We start from the raw sequence: 23,251 nt of genomic DNA on the forward strand, positions 1-23,251 counted from the left end.
TTAAATTAAATTTTTAGAACCTCACTTAATCAGAGGACGATAATTGCTTCTAGTATATCTGATTAGAAAAACTACTCAGCTCATGATGGAAAACTAAATCTTAAATTTTTCTCCATGTGAAAGTAGTTTTAACTAACCAGAGCAGTTACCATACTGTGTACAGCCAAATAAAAGAATTGTTTCATAAAACTTTTCAGGTCATAAAGTTTTTCCTTGGAATTAAAAAAGTTTCTTGAGACTGTGCTTTTACTGAAGGACAATGAATTATAAAATATACATTTAGTGTTACTGAAAACAGTAGTAGTATCTTGAAAACAGCTACCTTCTATAGTTAATAAAGACTTACTAGGTTTCTAACACCTATTATAGACTGGTTTTTAATTATTATTATTATTATTATTATTATTCCCCTTTACTTGCATTAATGGTAAAAAGTAACATGTTTGTAGTACCTTTACTTGCAATAATGGTAAAAAGTAACATGTTTGTAGTACCGGTCAGTCCCTTGTGGTTTTAGACCTTTTTGTTCCAAAAGTGGTTTTTGCGTGTTCTTCAATTCACATGATAGTTCAACAGCAGCTGACATTGAGATTGAGGGAAGAAGTACACAAAATTCATGAACGATTTCTTCTAAAATCCATGGCATATGTTCAATGTGCACCTCAAAAGATCCTTGAGTAGACAGTTATTTACATAATTACAATGGTTGAAGTATTGCTGCAGTGGAAATTCGATCCATCAAAGTCATATGAATGCCCTTGAAACACAAAACTGGTCTGTTTGTGGCCTTTTCCTTCATCCTCCTACCAGTTCAAATGGCAAACAACACTGAGATGCTACTGAAGTACTGCAAGAAACAACACTAAAAAAATCCGTCTTCAACATATCTCTTTCATTCATGCTCAGGCTGATTCCTCTGCCCATCGCTGGGAGTTTCTCTGTACAAATCCACCTCCTTTTCACATCCTTGACATTGCAATAAAGTGGTTTTCTCTGTGGAGCGTAAGTCTGTAGACGACACAGCAAGCTTCCCCGTGTGCAGAGCTGGAAGGTGTCCATCGGGTTACAGGAAGCTGTCCTCCACCAGGTCTGAGGAGTCGATCCCAATGTCATCCATCATGTCAATGTCCTCAATGGTCTCGTCCTCTCTCTTGATAAAAGTAGAGCTACTGGAACCAGTTTCAATGGCACTTTCTTCAGATGTCTGGGAACTGGAAGAGATAAACATCTCAGAGATAAAATACAAGGTGAATGTGGCTGGGTAAGTACTCCAGTCTCTAGCAGAACTGAACACCACCTCCCCACATGCTTTCTGACCCACAGCGCAATCTTAGGTGACTCTGACCATCCGTTTCTTAGGACATGACACATCTTGTATCTCAAGAGTAATGAACCACCTTGGAATTCAAAGGAGCGGGTTGTTCATATGTTCCTCCATGCACTTTCTGCCAGACACTCGTTAGAGAAATAGCTTTATGACACTGCTGTGACAATAGGTCACTTAAGTAAATCTAGGGAGGTCAGGTGAAAATAAGATAACAATAACAGACAATAAGATAATAATAAGAATAACAGAGAGTGGTAATAAATCTTAATCTGGGTAGTGCTTCTTAGGCACTTCATTCATTCATGCACCTCTTGAAAATAGTGCAAAAATATCAAAAAAAGAAGTTTCTAGGTTGCTAATTCTATATACTATGAATTAAATGCTGAATTAAAACCTCACCATTCACAGTAAGGGTTAATCTGTTGTGCTGTAGTGGAATCAGTCATGCAAACTGACAAGGGAGCAGTAAAAAGTCCTGGATACCCTGCTGTCGATGAAAAGAATACTATGGAAGATATTAAAAACAACTTCTCCCAAATTTTGGAGCTGGTCTCACACAGAACAAATCAATCTCTTGAGATCTCATATGCAGCTCCAAGGCATTGAGCTGTAGGGACAAGATGTGTTGCAAAATGGGCCCGCAGAGCCACCAGACAGCTGCTGAGACCTGTCCAAGCTAACAAAGGAGTCCCAGTGACACACAGGAGCACCCTACCAGCAGGGCCCTTCCCCTGGCAGTCACAAAAGAGGCAAAATTAGGTTTTTCCCACTGAAAACACTGTGGCCAGTCATACTACCATATTTACATGGGACCTTCCCAATAAGTAGTTTCAACAGAGCTAAGGAAACCATTTGCGGAGTAGGATGCTAAAAAGTGTTAATGCATATTGCCAAACATGACCCCGAATGGTGACTTCGGGCTACATGATCTGTAAACCTCACTTACCTGTGCCTGTTCCTTTTGCCAAGCTCATCTTCAGAAACAGGGTCAATGTCTGGCAGGGGGATGATGTACCCGCTGTCAGCACTCAGCCTCTGCTCATCAAATCCGCTCTCCCTGTCCTTTAACTTGTCTTCATTCTTGTAGGTGACACCAATGTAAGCGTTGTCACAGTCCCCTCTCATGCGTGTGACAGCTGGGTGATCACTTTTCAGGAAGTCCAGGTGAATCTTCTCATAGCTCTGAAAATATTCATTTCAAACTTTCACTAAGGCTGCCTTTCTTCAGATGGGTAGCTGTGATTCATTAACCCAGCAAATATTCTGCCCTATGAGCTAGCAACGCTGGATAGAGAAGCCCAGCATCTTCAAATGATTTGAAGGGAGAAGCAACACATAAGTTTTACATGATGCAGGAGTGAGTGTGGCAGCACAGAGCAGACAAATAGATGTGAAAGAGGGGTAGGGAGAGGGAGAAGGGAGTGAAGGTAGGTGGGAAAATGAAACACTGAACGATGGGGCAGGCAGAGCTTGTCCAGAGTTATCGGAAGTATGAAGGGAAAACTTGCTGGTGTCAGGGTCCAAAGAGGGAGATAGGGAGATTATACACGTTGGCCAAGTAGTCCCTTTTCTAGAATTCTTTCACCACCTAGAAAATCCTGTGAAAATATATGAAACCCATTCTCCAGCAGAAAAATTGAGTTGGTAGGACTTCATTAGAAATGGAGGGTTCTGCTTCCCAGCTAACACTGCAGAACTGCTTCCCTCGCTAAGCTTGCATGCAGAAACCGAACACGCAATGTCCCTGTCCAAATCACGTAATTCACTTAGGTTAGGATGTGCCAGTTCAGTGCTCATGGCTCTGATGGCTGGAACAACACTTATAATTCCCTCTAAAACAGTATATAGAAAACACAGAGAAAATTCCAAAGAGCAAACCTTTTTGTACTCTCCAGGCAACAAGCTCTCCACAATTTCACTCAAATGGTAAAAAGAAGGTCTTTTCTCTGGTTCACTGTTCCAGCACTTCACCATGATCTCATACCTGCAGATAAGATGGAAACAAGTTTAACCAACTGACAAAGGAATAAAGAATAAGAAAATAAGTAATCAAACAGAAACTAAAGCCAAAAGTGTCTGGAGACTGGCCAGGTGTCGAAAAGCCCATATAAGCACACATACACTTCATTGGTAGCATGATCGGGTTTGGCCATTCGGTATCCACTCTTGATCTTATTGTAGAAAGTAGAATCGACCATCATGCCAGGATATGGTGTGCCACCTGCAGATAAAAGAGAAGAAAAAATACTACTCTATACTTGACTATCCAGCACTTTAAGTTCCCAAATTCTGTCTTGCTGTTCATGTCAAAAAGTGTTAATGCTATAATTTGACACGCCATCAAAATTAATCTTTCCTAGCCAATGTTTCACATCAGAGCTATTGTCTTGACCACATTACGCCCTGATGTGAAATGTTGGCTAAGAAAGATTGAAGTTGGTACTACTTAGAAAAAAATCCCTTTGCAGTGTTTATAGAATGTATTGACTGGGCACAGAGGTTGGATGATACCTGGATCAGGTCATTGGCCTGCATTTGGCAGATCTGAGGTCATGTCTCTGCTTTGCCACTGACTTTCTGTGTGACCTTAGGCAAGTCACTTGCTCTGTCTGGTTTTATTGCCTTTGGCACCTGCATGACAGCTAGGAGTGACGCAGCCCGAGTTACTCGCCTCATCCTTGCTGTAAGGGCAAAGCCTCAGGGTAAGCCAGTCCCCTCCATACACAAGTCTTCCCACCTAGGCAGCTGGCATGTCAGGTGCATGGGCTGTTGAAGAGTTCGGACTCGGCCCCTGAGCTGACGCAGTTAAGCTATCATTTGGGGCCACAGCATATAGACAATGCTGATGTGTAAAATGATCATTCAAGCTGAAGTCAGTGTTGCAGCAAGATGTCAAAGTTGACTTTCTTAATAAATGCCGCTGAGGATATGTTTTGCTTTCTGAAAAACATCATCTTTCTCAGGTGGAGGAGGCGTATTATAATATTTACACCAGAAACCACAGCCCTTTCAAAAGTAGGATTTTCACCTAAAACTGGGCTTCAGGACCTTCCTTATAGGTAGGGCAGTGAAGCACAGGCTTAGCTGTGCCTCAGTTCCTGAGCTATCCAACAGCACGCCCATGCCTTCCAGGGATGCTGGTGAATGGATATTTACAGGATGCTATGATGCCCAGAGATTGCAGTAATCAATACCATAAATAGTGGCACAACTGCTGTTTTCTGAGAAATAGCTATATGACAACTTATTCTAGAAAATAACATTAGGCTTGGGGTTGCCGTGGGGCAGTAGTAGATACCGTACAGGCGTGATTCATTCTGCTCAGAGTAAATCTGGGCAACGCACGTTTACTGAAGCAGGCCAGCCACCCGCCCGGGAGGCTAATTAATCAGGCTGAGGAAAGAGCCAGGCTGTTCCCAGCTGGGAACTGCACATTGTCTGTAACTGCTATACATTGTCATAACCACTTTAGGCTGCCATAAACCAACTGTGTGAACAGAGCTGACCTGGAAATGAGAAATCAGCATCCCAGAAGACTGACATTTGTTTTCATTCTGTAATGGGACTAAGATGGGATCTTTTGAAAAGTATATGAAGAGACTGTTTCAAACCAGCCGCTGGGCTGGCTTGCAGCCCCAGGCACCCCATTGCAAGGGGGAAGCATGTTCCTTCTCGTATTAGCCAGAAAATCCATCCTGAGCCAGCACGCCAATACTTTTCCACAAAAGCTTTTCCAAAAGCTTTTCACTCAGTGCTTTCAGTTTTCTAGCAAAAAAAAAAGTATCTTGGGGGGAAAAAAAAATCTAAGGAGAACTTTGGGAGAGTATGGACGTTTTACTTCACACCTAACGTTGGGATCCGAAACCCCATATAGAAGAATAACTAACAGTTGATTTCACACATATATTTTTACTGCAGAATTTGAAATACTTTATGTAGAACAGCTTGAACTGAAAAAGCTTACTCACTACACATAAGAACATGTTCACAGTACATACCAAGAGAAAATATTTCCCACAGCAGAATGCCATAAGACCAGACATCACTTAATGTTGTGTACAGATTGTCAAAAATGCTTTCAGGTGCCATCCATTTTACTGGGAGGAAAGTCTGCAGCAAAAAGAAAGAAACCCCAAACCACACAGCTTAGTCATTAAAGAAATGCTTCCCATTACAACAGTTGCTTGATAGCCAGGATTAACTCCTCTCTAACAAGAAAAGTTGTGTTAACCTGGCTAGTGTTTATTTTTAATTCCATATAACACAGAGGTACCAGGATTATAAGGAATGCTACTACTTGCTCCCCACAAAAACTAATTAAGCCATAACTGTATCCATTTTATTACTAGCAAAAGACCAGGCTAATTGAAGGTATGATACAAAAGCTGGCACTGCCAATCTAGGTCTGATACGTCGTTGACTAATGTGTCACTACTCTACATATCACAGTGACAGTTCCTTAATAATTTATTCAGTCACAAAACTTGCCAGTTAAAATGTAAGCCTGTGAAGTACTAAGTGTGGCCAAGTACTCTTCAGCTTTAAAGTAGAATTAGGAAAGTTACAGGAATTAATGAACTGAAGAAAAATTGTTCTTAGGAGCGATCATCCCAATGGTCAATTAGTGTAACCAACACTGAATGGCAAGAACATTAAACAGCATTTAAAACTGACACTTCTCATTTCAGTTAAAGCAGAGCTCAGGAGATTAAGAAGTACATACGCTGCCCTTGGAGACATAGTTGGAATCATGCATGATGTCTCTAGCCAGCCCAAAGTCACAGATCTTCACAATTTTTCCTTGAGCCAGGAGGACATTACGAGCTGCCAAGTCACGGTGCACACACTGTATGGAGAGAAATTAAATTGTTCAAGGATGTGCTGATTCCACGAGGACCATTTCCCTTGCAAAGATCCCTGAAAAAGATCTGTTGACTTTCTGGGCACAGTCTTAACAAGACCTTCTACTGAACAGGCACCTGTATTGCCCCGCTAACAAGGGCAAGGAGGCACCAGTCCCCAGAGCCAGCAGGGGCTCATGCGGATGCTCTGCAATGGGGAGGAGACAAGAGCGATGCCACCCTTTCCCCTTCTACCCATCATGTGCTAATGATACATCTATGTTTCTGACCATGCCGGCCTGTGGCTGTATGGACTCTCCACCCAGACGCTGCCCACCGTCTCTGGCACTCTGACTCCATGAATGTTGCAGGCTGCAATGGGAAAGGAGGACTGACTGCTGCTTTGATTTTTCCAACCATGGTGATCTCAGTTTCCAGGTAAGTGAGAAAGCTGTCTACAACCCCAAAAATAATATTACGTTGTGTCATGTCTTCAGAATCTAAATTGAAACCCATAGCTGGACATGAAGACATTTTTACACTTTCTTACATTTTACTTACTTTTTTATTTACTTACATTTTTAGAAGCCAAGAATTCCATTCCCCGGGCAACCTGGTAGGTGAAGCTCAGCAAATCCAGTAGGCTGAGGCCCTCCGAACTGTCATCTGAAAGAAGGTTTTTGACTTCCGATTCTATTGAAAAAGAGAGCAAAATATGTTTGTGCTGTGGAGTGCGAAAGCAGCATACATTTCCCCCTACTTATCATGATTCTGAGCTGATGACTTTAACAGAGTACCATGACCAAACCAGTCTTTTCATAATAGCTAACCACGTTTAATGTCTGCATCAGTCACTGACACATACTGCATTCTCAAAACCATCCAGTATTAAATATAGGTTTTGGGTTTTCTCCTGTCTGTATTTTTTTCCCCGGACAACTGCAGGAAAAGGTGAAGTTAAAAAGGCCCACTGAAGTGTTATACAGGTTGTTTACGATACCCAGCATGTGGTACAAAAACATTTATTTAGAGATGGTGCCTTCATTAGGTTTCTGTGCATGCATGTACATTCTTATCCATTTTCTTGTGCTGAACACTGTTATGTTTCCCAGGAAGTATTCACTGGGACTAATCCAACGCCAGCAAAAAGGGTCAGGAATTCTATGGCAACAGCTCTTATTTTTTTATGAAAGATGTCAGAAGAAAAAACAGTCAAAATTCAATGATCCATTTACCCTGACTGTCCTAGAGCACAATATGAGTACATTAGTCTGCCATGTAAATCTGGGACTGGATATGGTTCAGTTTCTGAGGACTAGAGGCAGAAGTGACGGTGCCTATTTTTAAAGCAAAGCATATTTGGTTCCTGAGAACAGAGCCAGGGAATGGGATGCATTCATTATCTTCATTACATAATCCAGGAAAGTATTTGGGAGTGTTCTGCATTTGGTAAGTGTCAGTTAAGGTGAAATGCAAGTGGAAACAGAGTAACATAAATTACTATTATTATTGTTCATTGCTATTGCTCAAAATCTTGCAAACTGCAAGACTAATAAAACCACTGTCTCCAAAGTGTCCCTACAGCCCCGTTGCAGAGCACAGCTGCTCAGCACTTCAGCATGGAAGCAAATACACAACTGGACCCCTTCTGCTCCAGGAGCATGCACTCCTCTCCCCAGAGCATAATGAAGATCACAGGCATAAGCTTTTAGCTTACAGCTTATACTCACATGCTTACAGAACACAGCTGAGTCGTTTATGTCCATATCATAGAGGGCAAAAATAAGATACACGTTTATGCAAGAATTATTTGTATTAATGATGTATGCAGAAGGGACAATTCTACATTACCTGACATAGATTTCTTCTTATATGAAGCAGGCCGATCATACACAGATCTCTGAATATCAGAGTATTTAGATCCCTCCTTCCTTTCCAGCATTGGCACATACTGAGTGGTATCAGCTTGTTTCATGTCCATATATTCTCCAGTGTTTTCAAATGATAATATCACATAACTGAAATTGGGAAAAAATACAGACATATCAGCTAGTATTGCCCAGGTGACTTTGCTGCCACGGCATCCTCTAGATCTAACAGTTCTCTTATGGTGTACAGCTGTATTGCTGTGAAATATAAGAGTGTAAGAACTGACTTCTTGATAGAGAATACGTAAAGATTATATATTACAACATAGCCATGTATTACCACATATTAGTACATGTTACCATATATCACTGTAGTCAAACACAAGTGCTTCAAACTTATCCTTTTGTCAACAATCAAGGATGTGAACATATGTTGTCTAACTTCCCAAAATCCCACTGAATTCAGCCATTACTACTTAGGGCTTTTATTTCAAGGTATTCCAAATGATAGGTGTAATTTATTCACCCAAACAGTTTGCATCAAATCCAGTCCTGCTGAGCAAACCCATGCTCAGATGAATAGTCCTGGCTGTACACAGCTATCAAGTCAGTTGGCCTGTTTGCCTGAGTGATTTTTGAAAGAATTTCTGTTCACCTTCTAAATCCTGGCTAATTTTATGACATTGCTTTATTGATGAATGTTTGATGACAAGCTTCCTCCACCCTCATCTGGAAAAAGCTATGGGATGAAAATTAACCATAAGGAAACTATTGAGACTGGCTAAGCCATTGGTAGATAAAAGAGAGTACTTGAGCTTGGAGAACAAACTCTGCCAGGTTGTTTGAAGGGAAGGAGTTTTAGACACTGGAAATTCCCCAAGCAGGGAAAAAAGGAAAACAGGTAGTTGCACTTTACTTTTAAAACTTGGGTGGGTAGACGCAAAAGGATGTTTTTACAGAAAAGAGGAACGCTGGGCCATGCTTTATTAATAGAAATGTTCTTTGGGACCTCAGGATCAGGTAGGGAAGAAGGTATGGAGCTTGAGGAGAGAGGAGACTGACTGTGTGCTGCAGAGACAATGCTGTAATGAGGCAGGTGCGGGACTTCTGGGGTCCTGTAAGGATACTGGGTTTTTCTCTAGATCCATATATCTCTTACACTACCTTGGGCAGAGGGGAATTTGTTTAAAAGGTCTGCAAAATCTGTATGTTGTGTGCTCCAATGAGTATGTGTGCCTAGCATTTAGAGGGAAGGCTCTAAGCAAGCGGTGTCTATGGAGAACCTACGGTGGTCCTGGGGCTGCAGGCATCTCTACACAGAGGAAACGTGGATCTAGGACGCATGTCAGGAAGACTGAACAAAAAGTGCTGAAACCTTCCCAGATCTGTAAAGCCTGATAAGTAAAAGTCTAATGAGAAGAATTAGGGAGGGCTCTAAACCAATGAATGAGAGGAATAGAGTAAGGGTTAGCGATGACATTTCCTTAAGTTGCAGGTCATACTTTTTTTTCCTTTTTTCTCACCTTCTTGTGCTTTCGTCAGCTGGGTTCATCCCAAAGATATCCAAATCTTTCTTTGGCTTCTCTGGGTGTCGGCTCAGGAAATTGTCCCTGTTCTTATGCAGATAGTTCACCAAATCACCATAAAAGCAGTATTCAGTGATGATGTAAATAGGACCTGACGAAATGAAGTAAAATAATGCATTGATGAGTGGGATCTTTCAAAAAAAAAAAAAGACGCCAATAAGAGTAGAAAATAGAATATAAAACATAAAAAGTATTGGGGGTTAAAACATTTTTATTTACTAAGTTATGACTGCAACTACTGTCAAATATCAAGTAGTTTTGTGAAACCTTTTATTTGTTTATATTTATTGTTAAATTCTTTACTTGACATTTGAGTGCTTGTTAAACAGTGAACGATGGCTCCGCAGCAAACCTCCATTTTGTCAGCCAAACCCACCTGATTTTGTACAAGCTCCAAGCAGATTCACAATATTCAGGTGGGGCCCGAGATGTGTCATTATCTTCAGTTCAGACATGAGTGCCTGTTTTTCACTGGATCTAGCTGTAGCTGTTGAAAAAACAAACCAGCCACTCAGTGAGAGCAATCGCCTTTTTCACCATAACAAATGATCTCTCTCTGCTTGCCTCGTTAGAACATTTCTACCATGGTTTCTTGAAGAAGACTGTGTCCTTTACTTGGCAAGAGGATTTCTTAAGACTCGGAGAGGAGTCGCAAATCACTAATAAAGGACTCACTTGATGCAGCTCAATAGCTGACCCAGCCTGTTTGTCCCTCTCCAGGAGTACAGTGGATTGCCCAGGTGGCACAGAGGCACTTTACAAGCTGCTCTTTTCAACAGAAGCAAGCTCCTCATGGTTCCTGGGCAAGTGATGCAAACCAGCTCCATCCACACGGTACGTAGCATCTGGACCTCAGCAGAGAATACCTCATTTGCAGCCAACACAGAGTATTCCCTGGATACAACCTGAGATGTATGCTGTGTGATGCACCTAGTCATAGTGTGATGCTGGGAGCAATTAGCTTGACAGTGTAGATGCACCGTAGGGCAGCCCAATTGTTGGTAAAAAAAGGCCACTCAGGGAAATGACCACAGCTAGCTATTAACACTTCTTGATGGCACCTGATAGGTGAAGTGACTCCTAGAGCACAGGCAGATAAAATAAAGTAGAGCTGTCCAGTGAGCTACTTGGCTTCATACAGCAAGGCTAATTGGAAGCTGGATATTCAAAGACCTGGGGACCACAAAATGACAGTCAAACTGCTCAAGCCTTTTGACGACACCTTGCCCAACCTCCATTTGTAGTATCCTACACATGTAAGACCTGTAACGTATCATCCTCATAATACAACACTAGACTTGCGAAAACCCCAGAATTAGTTCTAGTGTTACTTTTCTCACCCACATCTCACCATCTAATATTTCCGTATGCTTGGTATTCTTTTCAGTGTGGTTGATTTTCATTTCATATTCCCTCCAGAATCACTGCATCAGATTCTCAGCTCTCATGAACTGGGAAATCTTCAGTGAACTTAAGATTCTCACATGAAACCTGCCTGTTTCTGCCCTGTTGTGTTGCTTTAATTTGTTCACACACATACATGGTTATTGTATCTTTTTCTGAACTTGCTGAGTTGTCATGGCTGCTATGGTCCATACAGCTAAAACCAAAATTTGGATGTTTTCAGAAGCCTGGATACTGCCTGAAAAAAACTGAAAACGCCATGAAGCAATCTAAGATGTAATTTTAAATTTCAGTCATTCCACAGTTCATTTTCAACTTCAGATGTGGAGAAACTATTTATACACAAGCAATGCTTAAATAACCCTATAGGAACATGCACTACCTAGCTTGGGAAATGGAACCGCGACAACTTACGTTTCAGCATTTTCACAGCTACTTTCATCACCGGTTGAGAGCGACTCAATCCATATGCAGTCCCTTCAACTACTTTTCCAAATGCACCAGAACCAAGGATTCGACCTTAACACAAGGGAGAGCATTATTTATTTCAGAAAGTAACAGCAATTGGCCTCATTTCCCACATTCCTCTGTGGGTTGTGATTCTTGTGTGGAAAGAGGACACTCGCTTAGCCAGACCACTGGTATTATTATTATTACTGTTGTTGTTAAGGAGAAAAGGCAAATATATTTTAAATAAATGCTGTCATTAAGTACAATTCTTAAATAAAAACAAGGAAGCAAACATCAGAAGCACATCTGCACATGGGAGCTCAACTCATGCAAATTCGTCTCCTACCCTGCCACCTTCACTTTATCCTTTCTAATCATTGATTCTCCTACGTTTAAGTTGACCTCTCTGCCTCAGTCAGCACCTGACTACAGTAGAGTTGTGTTCTTTACTTAAAAATCTAAATTGGACTCCTTAGCTGTAGTTTCGGGCTGTTATATTAATGCTGGATACATCTAGCAGTAAGATAGACTGAAGCACATCAGCAGCACATTTAGAAATAGACAGGCAGGACCATCAGTGATCTGCAAAAAGCTGAAATACATGTTGATCACATATGAGGGGAAACTTCTCTGAAGTTTAATGTACAAGTGTGTTTCATATGCTTGAATAAATTTTATTGCAAATTTCCAAGTGCTGTAATGAAAAGGCTAATGTTTATACACACTTTACTCTTCCCACAAATCAATTTAGACAAAAATTTTGGATGATTGTATCCTGTCTCCTGATATGGATACAGTGTGCAGAAGAATTGCGTACAGATTGAGTGAGATTTTAGAGAAATATGAACTGCACAAACATACTCCAAAATACTATATTTCATAGTTTCCATACTGAAGAGCAAGTTCATTAAGGCAATACTTACTCAGTGAACAAACCGTATATGAGCTCCAGATGCCAGGATATTTTCATATTCCTAACAAGCTCCCTGTTTTATTTTATGTTACTTTTTAACTCCCAGCACAGAAAGAATAAGTAGTGACTTCTACTACGGAGATTTACCCATACGGCATTTTGTCTTTGACAGTTGTTTGCAGTTTGAACTTGCTGCCTTTTACGCTTCTGAAGGTGTTATCCAGCATGCACTGCCACATGTTTCTGTTATCCTCTAGCTACAGCCCCCACTTTCATTGTATACATGCTTTTAAAAGAAAACTTCCAGCCAAACAATATCTACATCATTAAGAAGCACAAGAAACGGTTAAAGCATGCTTAGCTGAGTTACCACTGAAGAACTTCTCCAAGACTATGACAGCGTAGTTTGTCATGCACACAAAAACGATGTGATTTCTTTTCAAGATTCCTGTGCTCCAAAGGTTATTCTTCCCAGTCAGGATGTGAGAAAGCTTCCCACTAAATTTCAGACTAATTCAAACAACCTGAGTCTGAAATTTGGCCCCTGAAACTTTTCAGACTGAAGGTCTGGGAGCCACATGGCAGGATGCAGCCCTTCAGAATGTGATGGCATTTGCTGATGCTCCTTGATCTTCTTGTCTTCACAAGCCAATTCCTCCCCAAACCATATTGTCAGCTGAGCACGAGGTGCACATCTCCCTCTCCGTCACCTCTGCTGAGCAGCGGTGCATGTGGAGACGGTGAGAGCGCTTCCGGAGTGGTGGGGAGCAATCGCTGTTGTTTCCCCTTTTCACCCCTCTCCGCAGACATAGCCCAAGCCCCATGTGTTTTACACTTGAAATTTGGAGCCAGGTGGGAGCTGACTGCTTAAGAGCTGGAGGCATCTGTAATGCCATCACATTCTTGATGTCGGGGCCTTCAGTGGAGCCCAAAATTATAGCATGTGTTTACATTTCTTAGTATAAAGGCACCGCTGTGAACTGCCCGCTGGAGGAGCAGCGCTGCTTCTCCACCACAGAGGAACTGTGCAGACACAGCAGCTCAAGGCTCCTCAAACTAGTGGAGGGACAACGCTTGGGGGTGAGAGCTATTTCAGCCTCTGTACCCATCCACAGAGCTTATCTGCTGAGCCTGTCGGAGAGGTGCTGTTTTTCTGCTCGAGGGGACACAAATACAAAGGTGAAGTCTGTGAATTTGTTCCAGACACAACCTTCTCAACTGGATGCTTCTTTGGCTAAAATTGAACTGGGATGATCAGCCCACCCCAAATTAAATCATTACTCTCTTGGTCTATACCAGAAGCCAAATGAGTGACAAGCTTTATAATCTACATCCAGTTTCTAGACTCATGAGAAATTAGGTACCACATCCCTAAATGCTGTGTAACTTGAATCTTAACTTGCCTTTTGCAAATGGGAATGGGTCTGATTCTGTCTCAGACCAGTATTTCATTTTATTAAGGCCACCAGGACAAATGGGTGGCGTGATGGGAGCAACTCTGCTGCATCTTGACAGCCACCCCAAGACCCTGAGAAATGGCAGCACTCAGACCCTGCTCCTTGAAAGGCCCTGCCCTCGGCCATCTCAGCCGAAGGAGGAGGTCCAGGTCCCACTGGGACCTCGCCGCTTCTCAGCAGAGCCAGAAGAAGGCAGTGGCATGCAAGCAGCTCACTGCGCTATTGCATTTCTCATTCTGTTACACATCTCCCAGTCTTGCACTGGCTGCTGAGCGCTTTAAACAGCAGCGCACTACATACATTGTGGAGGGGTGATAGCAAAGGGAAATTTGCAGTGTAACCCAAATTTATCAATTGAAACTCCAGCCAGCCAACGTTCAGAGTTGGCATTTAACCCAGCGCTGCACTCCAGGCACTACTAGCTAGAAAAACAAATAAATGCCAGCTGGCTTACACAGCTAGGATGGGAAATGCTCGTCTGAATGAGCCAAAATGAGTCTGTATCCTGCTTCAGAGCCTCCCTGAGCTAAAAGTGTAATTGCTTTGCTGCCATCTCCCACTTCAATAAGAGAAAACCCACACAAACTAGAATTATCAGCCCCAGAAACAAAGGAGGTCCCCACCAGCAAGCATTTCATATGGCAAAACTGCCAGCAGGTAAATGTTAACCGTGTCAAGAAGAATGATTGTGCAATCCAGATCGCTAAAAGGACATAGCATTAGTTTTTAAAGCACTGACTACCCTGAATATACTTGTAAACAGGAAGGCATTGAAGCAGGCTGGTGCTCATGAGTCAGAGGGAGACAAAGTCACAGTGGTGGTCTGTTAACAGCTCAGATCTGACAAATCCTATTTAGGCATATAATTAAAGTCTGGGTTGTAATAAAATAATTCCATTAAATATCCACCCTCCTTTAGTTTTCAATTAGCAACATGAATTTAATTAAAGGATATCATTCCTGAACCAGAAATTTTGTGCTGCTTCTTTCAAGAATTAACATCAATTCTTTCTCTGTGATGGGGGAAGGAGAACTACACTGGGGGGGGTATGTTTCTTAAAATATATCAAACAAAAGTCATCTTTAGTCTCGTTCTCCTGTATTTTGTGTATAAAACTTGGTGCTCAGATACCTCCAAGAAAGGAATGCCTTGTGGATTTAAAGCACTATCTGGATAGAACATTAAAATTGTCTATAATCATTACATTTTCAATTGATATAAATGATAGATTGGGCCAGCCCTGAAGAAGTAATTACTAACTGAAATCTATATGAACTCCAATGCACGGGTAACAAAGCAAGAAACCAGAAGGGGAAGGAAGAAGGACAAAAGCCACAAAAATAAGTTACGCAGTTACTCAGCATTGATATATGCACATTGTGGATTAATACTTTTAAAAATAATAAAGCTACATAACAACTTGCAGATTTCCCTTGGCCTCTACACATTAAGTGTATAAATGCCTTGCAAGTAAAGTATGTTAATGTGTTTCTTGTGGGTGCCTTAGCAGAAGTGAGTGTTGAAAAGGAAATTTAACGCTGGGAGAGGCTGCCTAAGCCATGTGGAGGTGGGCACTGCACGCGGGGCATGCGGAGGAGAGCTGGAACAAAGGCGTGGGAGACACTAACACAAGGAGCTCAAGGCTGACACCACTGTAGGGGAAGAAGAAGATGTGGTAGGAGAACTGAGGAGAACAGACAGGTACAGAGAGGCTCTGGACTTCATGGCCATGAGTTACATCACAAATCCCGGTAGCAGAGACCTCAGGGTTGTCCTTAATTGTCCTTCTCCCCAGAGAAGGATGGGATTAGTCCCTTAGAGGAAACTTACCAAGCACTAACCCGTCTCGAGGAAACTCCCATCTGGAGTCATAAGGCAGTTGCATTGGGTCCACATAAATGTATTCGTGGCCATCAGGGCTGATAGACTCAATGACTCTCCATCTTATCTCATACCTCGGCTTCTGCAAAGCGCGTTGAACGCAAAATCAATCATTAGTCCTGTGCCTGACTTCAGAGCAGACAAAAACCCAGCAGGGCTCAGCATCCAAACTGAAATACTTTTCTACATTACCTGTTTCCATATGATGACCAGGACAATCAGTGAAATTATCACAATCACTAACAGCACTAAGACTGCAGCAGCCACCGTTAGTTCTGATCGCAAGGCTGTGGAGTAAAAAGACAGACCATATTTTCCTCCTCAGCCACGAGGAACGTGACACACACATAAGACACCCACCTCCCCTACCATCGCAGTTCCCGTGTCCTGCAGATGTGGCAGGAGTAGTTCCTGGGGCTGGTGACCGTAAAGTCTTTCCAAGCCCAGAGCTGCACTGCCTTCCTGTTTCAAAACCAAATGCAGAGATTGTCTAGAAGAACATCCCATAGCCAGTGGCCATAAAATGACAAAATGAATCATGGAACCACATAATAAGCGAAAAACAGATGCACCATAAAGACCTGTAGAATGCCTCATCCTCAGATGTCCCAGGGTGGGAAAAGAATCCATTTTCATTTATTTTTATCTGCAACAATCCATATTTTTATCTACTAAGACTTAACTGGGGTGTGTTAGAGAGGGGTCAAACTGGCTGCTGTAATTTCACGGAAGAGCAAAGCACACTCACTGGGAGCCACAAGCTTCAGTTCCCGAGTAACAGCACCAAGGTCATTCCTTGCCACACATCGCACAGCCAGGGTTTCCTCTACCTTCTGGAAGGTCACCTGGCTTTCCACCATGTTTTTCTCATCCAGGTGGGCTTCCATGTGTATATCAGAGATATTGTTAGTCAAAAGAGTCCATGAGGTGTCATTGCTGCACCTGCAGAGAAGAATAACAGGGGAAACAGGAGTTTGGCGTAGGTATGGATAAAGAAGAGAGAACAGAACAGCAATCACCTTTCCCTATTTCTTCTGACAACGATCATTTTAAAGACCAGAAATGCTTAAGACCACCTCTGTGAAAAGCCTGCATCTTTCTTCCCTCAGAATAGTTTGTCTTATGATCCTCGTTACTGCTGCCACTTTGAGGGCCTGACAATACAGCCCAGCAGGTCTGGTATAGATAGACCTTGGTGCCACTACGTATCCCATAGACTTATAGTACTCGATGGATCTCTATTTCCCCCTGAATCCTTAGTGCTGTACAAAGCTCCCTGGGGCAGGGCTAGGAGGACAATCATCCCACCAGGCAGGAAGAGATTTTAGCGCAATGAGAGCAGAACACACCTGGGAGGTGCCCAGGGCTCCTAGACTTCTTCCATGCATGGTCTCCCTCTCCCTGGTGGATAACCTCCCAGGGAAAACCCTGCCTCCCAGCAGCCACAGAAGGAGCCAGTCTAGAACTAGCGAAAATTGGAGTAATTACGCCACATGTCTAAAATACTTTGAAGGTGAAAATTATAATTAGGGAGGAAATAATTACAAGTGAAAATTTAGAAGCATGCAAGAGTGTTAATGAGGCAGACGGAGCTATCTGTGAAATGACAAGAACTCCCTGGTTGGAGGGACAGCTACTCCTTGAGATCCTTACTCAAACTGGGACTGTGAAATCTGCTGAGTTCACTTATTGAACACAAAGCATTTATGAGAGAAACCTCCTGAATCGATGCATTGTGTCTTCTCCTACAGGATGCAATAGGAAGGGCACTGACAACCTCTCTCGAAATATAAGCAACATGCCTCTAAAAAGAAAAAAATTATCTATAGCTTACTGGGCCTTGATGTGGAAAATGTGGTATGGTAACTAATAATGTTAAGCTAATCAAGGATGCAACAAGTCATATTTTAGATAACAAAGCACCCGCTTTTCTTACTTTTTAATGTCCCTGCAAACCAGCCATTCCACATCAGGAAGCGGGGTCCCCTCCGCCAAGCACCTCACCGTCTGCCCCCCTGCAGAGCCATGGTGATCATCCACAAGGTCTAAGATCAGGGCTGGAACTGGGAAGGAGACAGGAGTTTGTTAAAATACTCATCAGGGTCTACAAATGCAGCCTGAAATTTCAAATAAACCAGGACAGGTATTGTTTGGCCGACAGCTTAGCAACATCTAGAGACCCCGACTCATCCAGGAGGTCCTTAACTCCTGTAGGACAGAGCAGATCCTAGGCTAGACCCATGAAAAGGAAGTGCTGCGGTTATGCCACGTCCTCATGTCATACTAAATGAGCTATCGTCCCCACTGTCAGCTGGAATAACTTAGGCGAGAGGATAAAGTTTCTTTTTGGCTTAAGGCCAGAATTGAAGTGAAAGCCAGGATCAGGGTACGAGAGCTCCAAGGACGCGGCAGGCACGCACTCCTCCGGACACCCCAGTTCATGCCTTTCTTATCTCAATACTCCAGGGAACCTGATGTGTAAGTGGATCAAGTCTTTGCTCTGTGCCCTCAGTTCTGGTGGGCAAGGCTTTGGGGGTCCTTACCTTGTATTAGCAAGGAGAAGGTGTATCTTTTAATCTCATCTTCATTTTCAGCAACCAAAGTATAGTATCCACTGTCTTCTTCCTTGGCCCGGATCAATTTTAATATACTCTGAAACCTGTAGAAATGAGAGTTTTTGCTTGTATTTTTAGGGCAGGCATAAAAAAAAATCACTTTGGTGCAATATGTAATTGGGTATGTGAAGATTATAATGTAGCAACATTTGGCATTTCTAGCATGCCTTTACACTAAAATCATTACTCAAACAGCAAATAACTACCAAAATACAACTGAGAAACAAGTGGGCATAGTTATATTTTACAGGGATCTGACAAAGCCTCTGATATTATTGGAAACAGCTAGAAATTATTGGCGTGGAGACATGTTGGAGGGACTGAAGAGGCTTAGCGCTCAGAAACCAAGATTTCTATGGTTTGGAGAGGTTGATGTTATGAAGGGAATAAGAAGAGGCAGATTAGGCATCGCCCTTCAGAGTAGAAAACAAAGAAATTATTTTTAAATGCCACTGAGGAAGAAGTAACAAACTGTGGTGGAAAGAGAGAGCAGGAACAGTGCCTGGGTTTCTGGGGGAGAAACTCAAGTCAACATGGCAAAGTAAGGATCAGAAGAATATTTTTACCTTGTTTCCTGGACTCTGTTTGAACTAGTAACAATCTCGGTAAGATTTTCAATCAGAGTCACGTTATCCTTCAACCAGTACATTTTTGGAGCTGGGTATGCCTGCACATCAACGACAAAATTTTTTACTTCATGTAGATTGACAGCTTCCAGAGGGCTAAACTGAGGCTCCAGGTGAACGAACCCTTTGTCTGTAAATGAAAAAGCCTTGCGTAAACAATGCTGTGCAGCATTTTTCAAGAATGGTGTTTTCCAACACGTTAATAATTTTTGGACACTAAAAGCAGACTATACCATGAACTGTAATGACTACTTTCTTATTTTCCTTAACCTCCTTGGTTGCATGCCGAGCAGTACATTCATAATCCCCTGTGTCTTTCACTGATGCCTCAGGAATGGTCAAGGTGTAAACCAGCTTCTGCGATGGGACTTTGATATCATCAAGTTTTATCAGACCTTTTTCTTTCTGTAGTTTGGAGAAAGAAAAAAAACCTTACTTAAGTAACTGAGCTGAAAGCACACCATTGAGGATCTATGATGCCACTGGAGTGACAGCAACCGTCTAAACCGGCAGAAGACTTGTTTACTCAGTCAGGGATGTATTTTTCAGCCACAGGCACAAAAGATGTGTCTATAAAAATACACCTTTTGGGGGGCAGGCACAGAAGGGTGAGGCAGTTGGGAGTTCATATTTTGTTCACTCTAAACAAAATACCATTCAAAATTTGGGTGAGCAGCCCAAAAGAGTGTTTTACTGCTTACACACTACCTTCTTCTCAGACATAAAAGCTGTGGGGTTTTATTTTTAATTTTATTTGTTCAGATCCCATGAAATAGGGTGAATCTTTATCTCCTCCACCAGACAAAAAGTAAGCAGTTGCTAGATGCTATGTTCTGCTTGCTGTCAAAACAAGAATAATTTATTGGCAAGGAGAAGACTGCTGCGAGTAAAAGGGTGGTGAGAATGGCAGACCGTGTTATCATGAGAGGCTGGAACAAAAAATATGCTGCGGATAGTTTTGAAAGGTGGCATATAGCAAAGATTATACTGTGTAATGTGGAAAATAGAACAAAATCTTCTCAAATAATTTTTCCTCTTGGGCTTTTAACTTACTTAAATAAAAGCTGAGATTGGGGGTCACAATTAGACAGTTATTTCAACTACTCCATCCCTTCAGTGACCAGACTTTTTACATGGGATACTCTGAAATTCTCCATTGAATGGGACTGGCTCTAATCAAGTTTCACTGAATAAAAATTTCCACTGCAGAAGGACGTTAAGCCAGTTTGAAAATTTCTGAGGTTCTCCAAAAGTTTTAAGGTTTTCTTACTAGGTGGTTCTCATTAATGAGTAATTACACTGACTGTAAGAGTCATTTTAATTAACATCTGCATAGTGAGGAACAATTAAGTCTATGAACTTGATTCTTCATTGTCCTCTATTATGCCCAAGAATCCAGGGTTTAAGAGAGACATTTTAGAGGTTCAGACCTCCAGCAGCAGAGCTCTATGCAGATGTCGGACACATTCCTAGATCTCTCTATTTCCACAACATTTCTTTTTTTGAACCAGCACAAGACCTGAGAGACAGCATTCCTCCCTCAGAGGATGGACTCCTAGTCACACCTCACCTTCCTCTCATGCTTTGCATACTTACTAACAGCAAACTCTAACTTTTGGGACTGACTTTCTTTTGTGGTAACCTAAAAGTAAAAGAAATTACTTTGTTTTCTCTCCTCAGCTGTCCTCATTCAGAGAAGACTATTTTACAACCCCACCTTCTTCCCCAATAAGTAACTACAAACATTCAAACAAAAAAAAAAAAAAAAAAAGAGATATTTACCACTTTCCCAGGATAATTCCACTGTAAATTAACCACCTCATTGTCAAAGACCACACAAGTTACTACGATGGTCTCGCCTGTTTTGTAGACAGTTTTAAGAGCTTCAATTTCAACTGGCAGCTGTGAAGTAGCTAAGAGAAAAAAGAGAGAGAGAGAGCAGATTTAGTTTAAAACTGTATGCAGTACTTTCCATGAAAGTACTACTGATTTATACTGATATAAACTTTCTGTATTTAAAGCATGAAGGGTACAGGCATTGAGTTCAATCCCACAAAGAATGATCTATGCTTAAAATGTCAATTAGAAGTTCCTATCTCAAGCGCCCCTGTGAAAAGGCATCCAGTATAAAAGTAATTTCCCATTTTGCTAATCAGTGACTGTCTGTGAGAATCCGTTGCTGGCCAATAAAACCCTGGTTTTCAAAATATTTGAATCATGCTGTTTTTCAGACTACCCGAGGTCCTATGATTTGAAGCCACTGGGAAACACCAGTGTTTTAAGTTACATTTCAGCAAACAGGATGAAAATACATGGATTACAGAAGACTTTTCTTGTAACCATTTGGGAGAGGAGATAAGGACCCTTTATTATCATCATAATTGTACATAACCACTAATTAAACTAGCAACTAAATAACTAGCAATACTGCCACAGGAGCAAGGAGCTCATCATCAGGGAAGTATCTGATATAACCCTGTGATGCTGGTGCTAACATGGCTCTTACAGTGTGAGGAAAGAACTGGGCTGAACATTATTACTACTTTTTTTTTAAATGAACAAAAATAAATACCTCTTAAAATATAGATGAGGAACTCATCAGACTTGAACTCCACGCCTTTAACCATTGTTTTGCATGTATATGAGCCCGCAGGGAAATTCCCTATGAAGCCTTGTTTGCTGTCATAGAAAGCATAGACAGCCTTGTCCAAACTGTTAATTAAAGTTACTTGAGCTTTTGGGTCACTTGTCCGACAAGGGATAACGGTGGGATCACCTTCTTCGACTAGGATGAACTGGTCTTCTGGTATAGAAGGAACAAAAGGCATGTCTGGGTCTGTAAAAAACAAGAGGTAATCAAACACTATCTTGTTTGTAGTAAGTCCACATACAAGAACTAGATATCAATGACCGCTTACAGATCATATAAGCTAGTACAGTTCATTACTCCACTTTTTCAGAGGTAGGGCATGGTAATTGCATGCAGTATCTCATTTTTGCTATTTGATGTGACATGTAGCGAGGCATTTGACCTAAGCAGTGAACAGGAAAGGGCCTGGGCTCCTTTGTGACAATTCAGGATGCAGAATGAAAAATACAAAAGATTCCCCCCAAAAAAACCACTAAGCATTATTATTCCCCTTAGACCTGGTTCTGAGATACTCCTACAGTGAGGGCAAAAGGTTATTAAGTGACAAAAAGCAAGAAAATCACTAGTGGGTGTGAAAACATTCATGCAATTGCTGGGGACTAAAGTAAAGACAAATTCACTTTATCATAGGCAACTCTATCAAGATGTATGTACAGCAAATATCTTAGGGGAGAATTTGGACTTAAACATCCTATTTTTATGACACAAGATTTTGCACTTAGGTGCAACATTCACTGCACATAAAAATTTATTAAAGATCCTGCCTTTTATTGGCACAAATCACTCATCTTCTTCAGTTAGATTTTTTTTCCTTTGGTAATAGCAGCTGTCCCCTAACCAATATTTAAGCAGGAAAAAAACATAAAAAGAAGAAAAAATCCAAACACTTTCAATGTCAAAAGTAGAAATTAGCTTCATGTTGTTTATGTTTAACACCATTAAAGCCACATTTCATCAAAAATAGTACAAGGTACTTATCTTCATGCCTTTCTAACATGTCCAACATTACAGTTATGAGACATAGTTAATTATGGTCACAGCATGTGATTTTCAAAATATGGTATTCAACCAGAAAAAAAGCAGACAAACACCTGGTAGTTTTATTTCTTTTAAAGTCAACAAAATACATGCCAGCTTTCCTATCCGGCCAATCCAAAGTCTGAGTTTAACACATAATTGCATAACATATCCAACTTAAAAAACACAGCCCTCAAATGATCTCCGTTTGGCCATTCGGAATAAACAAATAAATCCTGCTAGCCTGAAGCTTCTGTGTGAACCTTTATAATAAAATTTAATAAATAGCAATCCAAATCCCTCCAACAATAGACTTTCTGCTGCACTGGCAGGCTCTTTGTAGCAATATTCCAAACACAGCGCTCCGTCCCAAACGCACTGCCAACTCCATGTATTCATTTTCCCACTGTAATTTAAAACAGAAAAAGGATTCACCTAGTTTGGTTTTCTGTGTGCTGTTAGTGAAAATAGGATATTGTGTGAAGTCTCAACATAATCTTCCTTGGCTAAAGTGGGTTGCTGCCACCCATTGCCCTCCTAATTCATTGCAGGAAAAACAATTGTAAAGACAAAGTTTAGAGTGGAAACAGAAACATTCTCTATAATTTGGAGAAA

General features: G+C 41.5%; 1 protein-coding gene across 1 annotated transcript in view; it reads right to left on the minus strand.

The window, feature by feature from the left end:
- Window positions 1-457: 457 nt before the first annotated feature.
- PDGFRA (platelet derived growth factor receptor alpha) overlaps window positions 458-23,251 on the minus strand; it is a 32,266-nt gene continuing 9,472 nt past the window's right edge. Inside the window, exons 4-23 of the mRNA XM_009277414.2 lie at window positions 21,542-21,805; window positions 20,752-20,882; window positions 19,203-19,374; window positions 18,910-19,099; window positions 18,272-18,387; window positions 17,665-17,791; window positions 16,477-16,670; window positions 15,921-16,015; window positions 15,678-15,810; window positions 11,441-11,545; window positions 9,999-10,109; window positions 9,560-9,713; window positions 8,020-8,186; window positions 6,746-6,861; window positions 6,051-6,173; window positions 5,326-5,437; window positions 3,449-3,548; window positions 3,206-3,311; window positions 2,274-2,509; window positions 458-1,211 (exon numbers count right to left, since the gene is read on the minus strand). Coding sequence (XP_009275689.1) covers window positions 1,064-1,211; window positions 2,274-2,509; window positions 3,206-3,311; window positions 3,449-3,548; window positions 5,326-5,437; window positions 6,051-6,173; window positions 6,746-6,861; window positions 8,020-8,186; window positions 9,560-9,713; window positions 9,999-10,109; window positions 11,441-11,545; window positions 15,678-15,810; window positions 15,921-16,015; window positions 16,477-16,670; window positions 17,665-17,791; window positions 18,272-18,387; window positions 18,910-19,099; window positions 19,203-19,374; window positions 20,752-20,882; window positions 21,542-21,805 — 2,900 coding nt within the window. The 3' untranslated portion in view covers window positions 458-1,063. The remainder of the gene's footprint in view (window positions 1,212-2,273; window positions 2,510-3,205; window positions 3,312-3,448; window positions 3,549-5,325; window positions 5,438-6,050; window positions 6,174-6,745; window positions 6,862-8,019; window positions 8,187-9,559; window positions 9,714-9,998; window positions 10,110-11,440; window positions 11,546-15,677; window positions 15,811-15,920; window positions 16,016-16,476; window positions 16,671-17,664; window positions 17,792-18,271; window positions 18,388-18,909; window positions 19,100-19,202; window positions 19,375-20,751; window positions 20,883-21,541; window positions 21,806-23,251) is intronic.

This window comes from Aptenodytes forsteri, unplaced genomic scaffold, assembly GCF_000699145.1.
Source record: "Aptenodytes forsteri isolate BGI_AS27 unplaced genomic scaffold, ASM69914v1 Scaffold65, whole genome shotgun sequence".
Lineage (NCBI taxonomy): Eukaryota > Metazoa > Chordata > Aves > Sphenisciformes > Spheniscidae > Aptenodytes > Aptenodytes forsteri.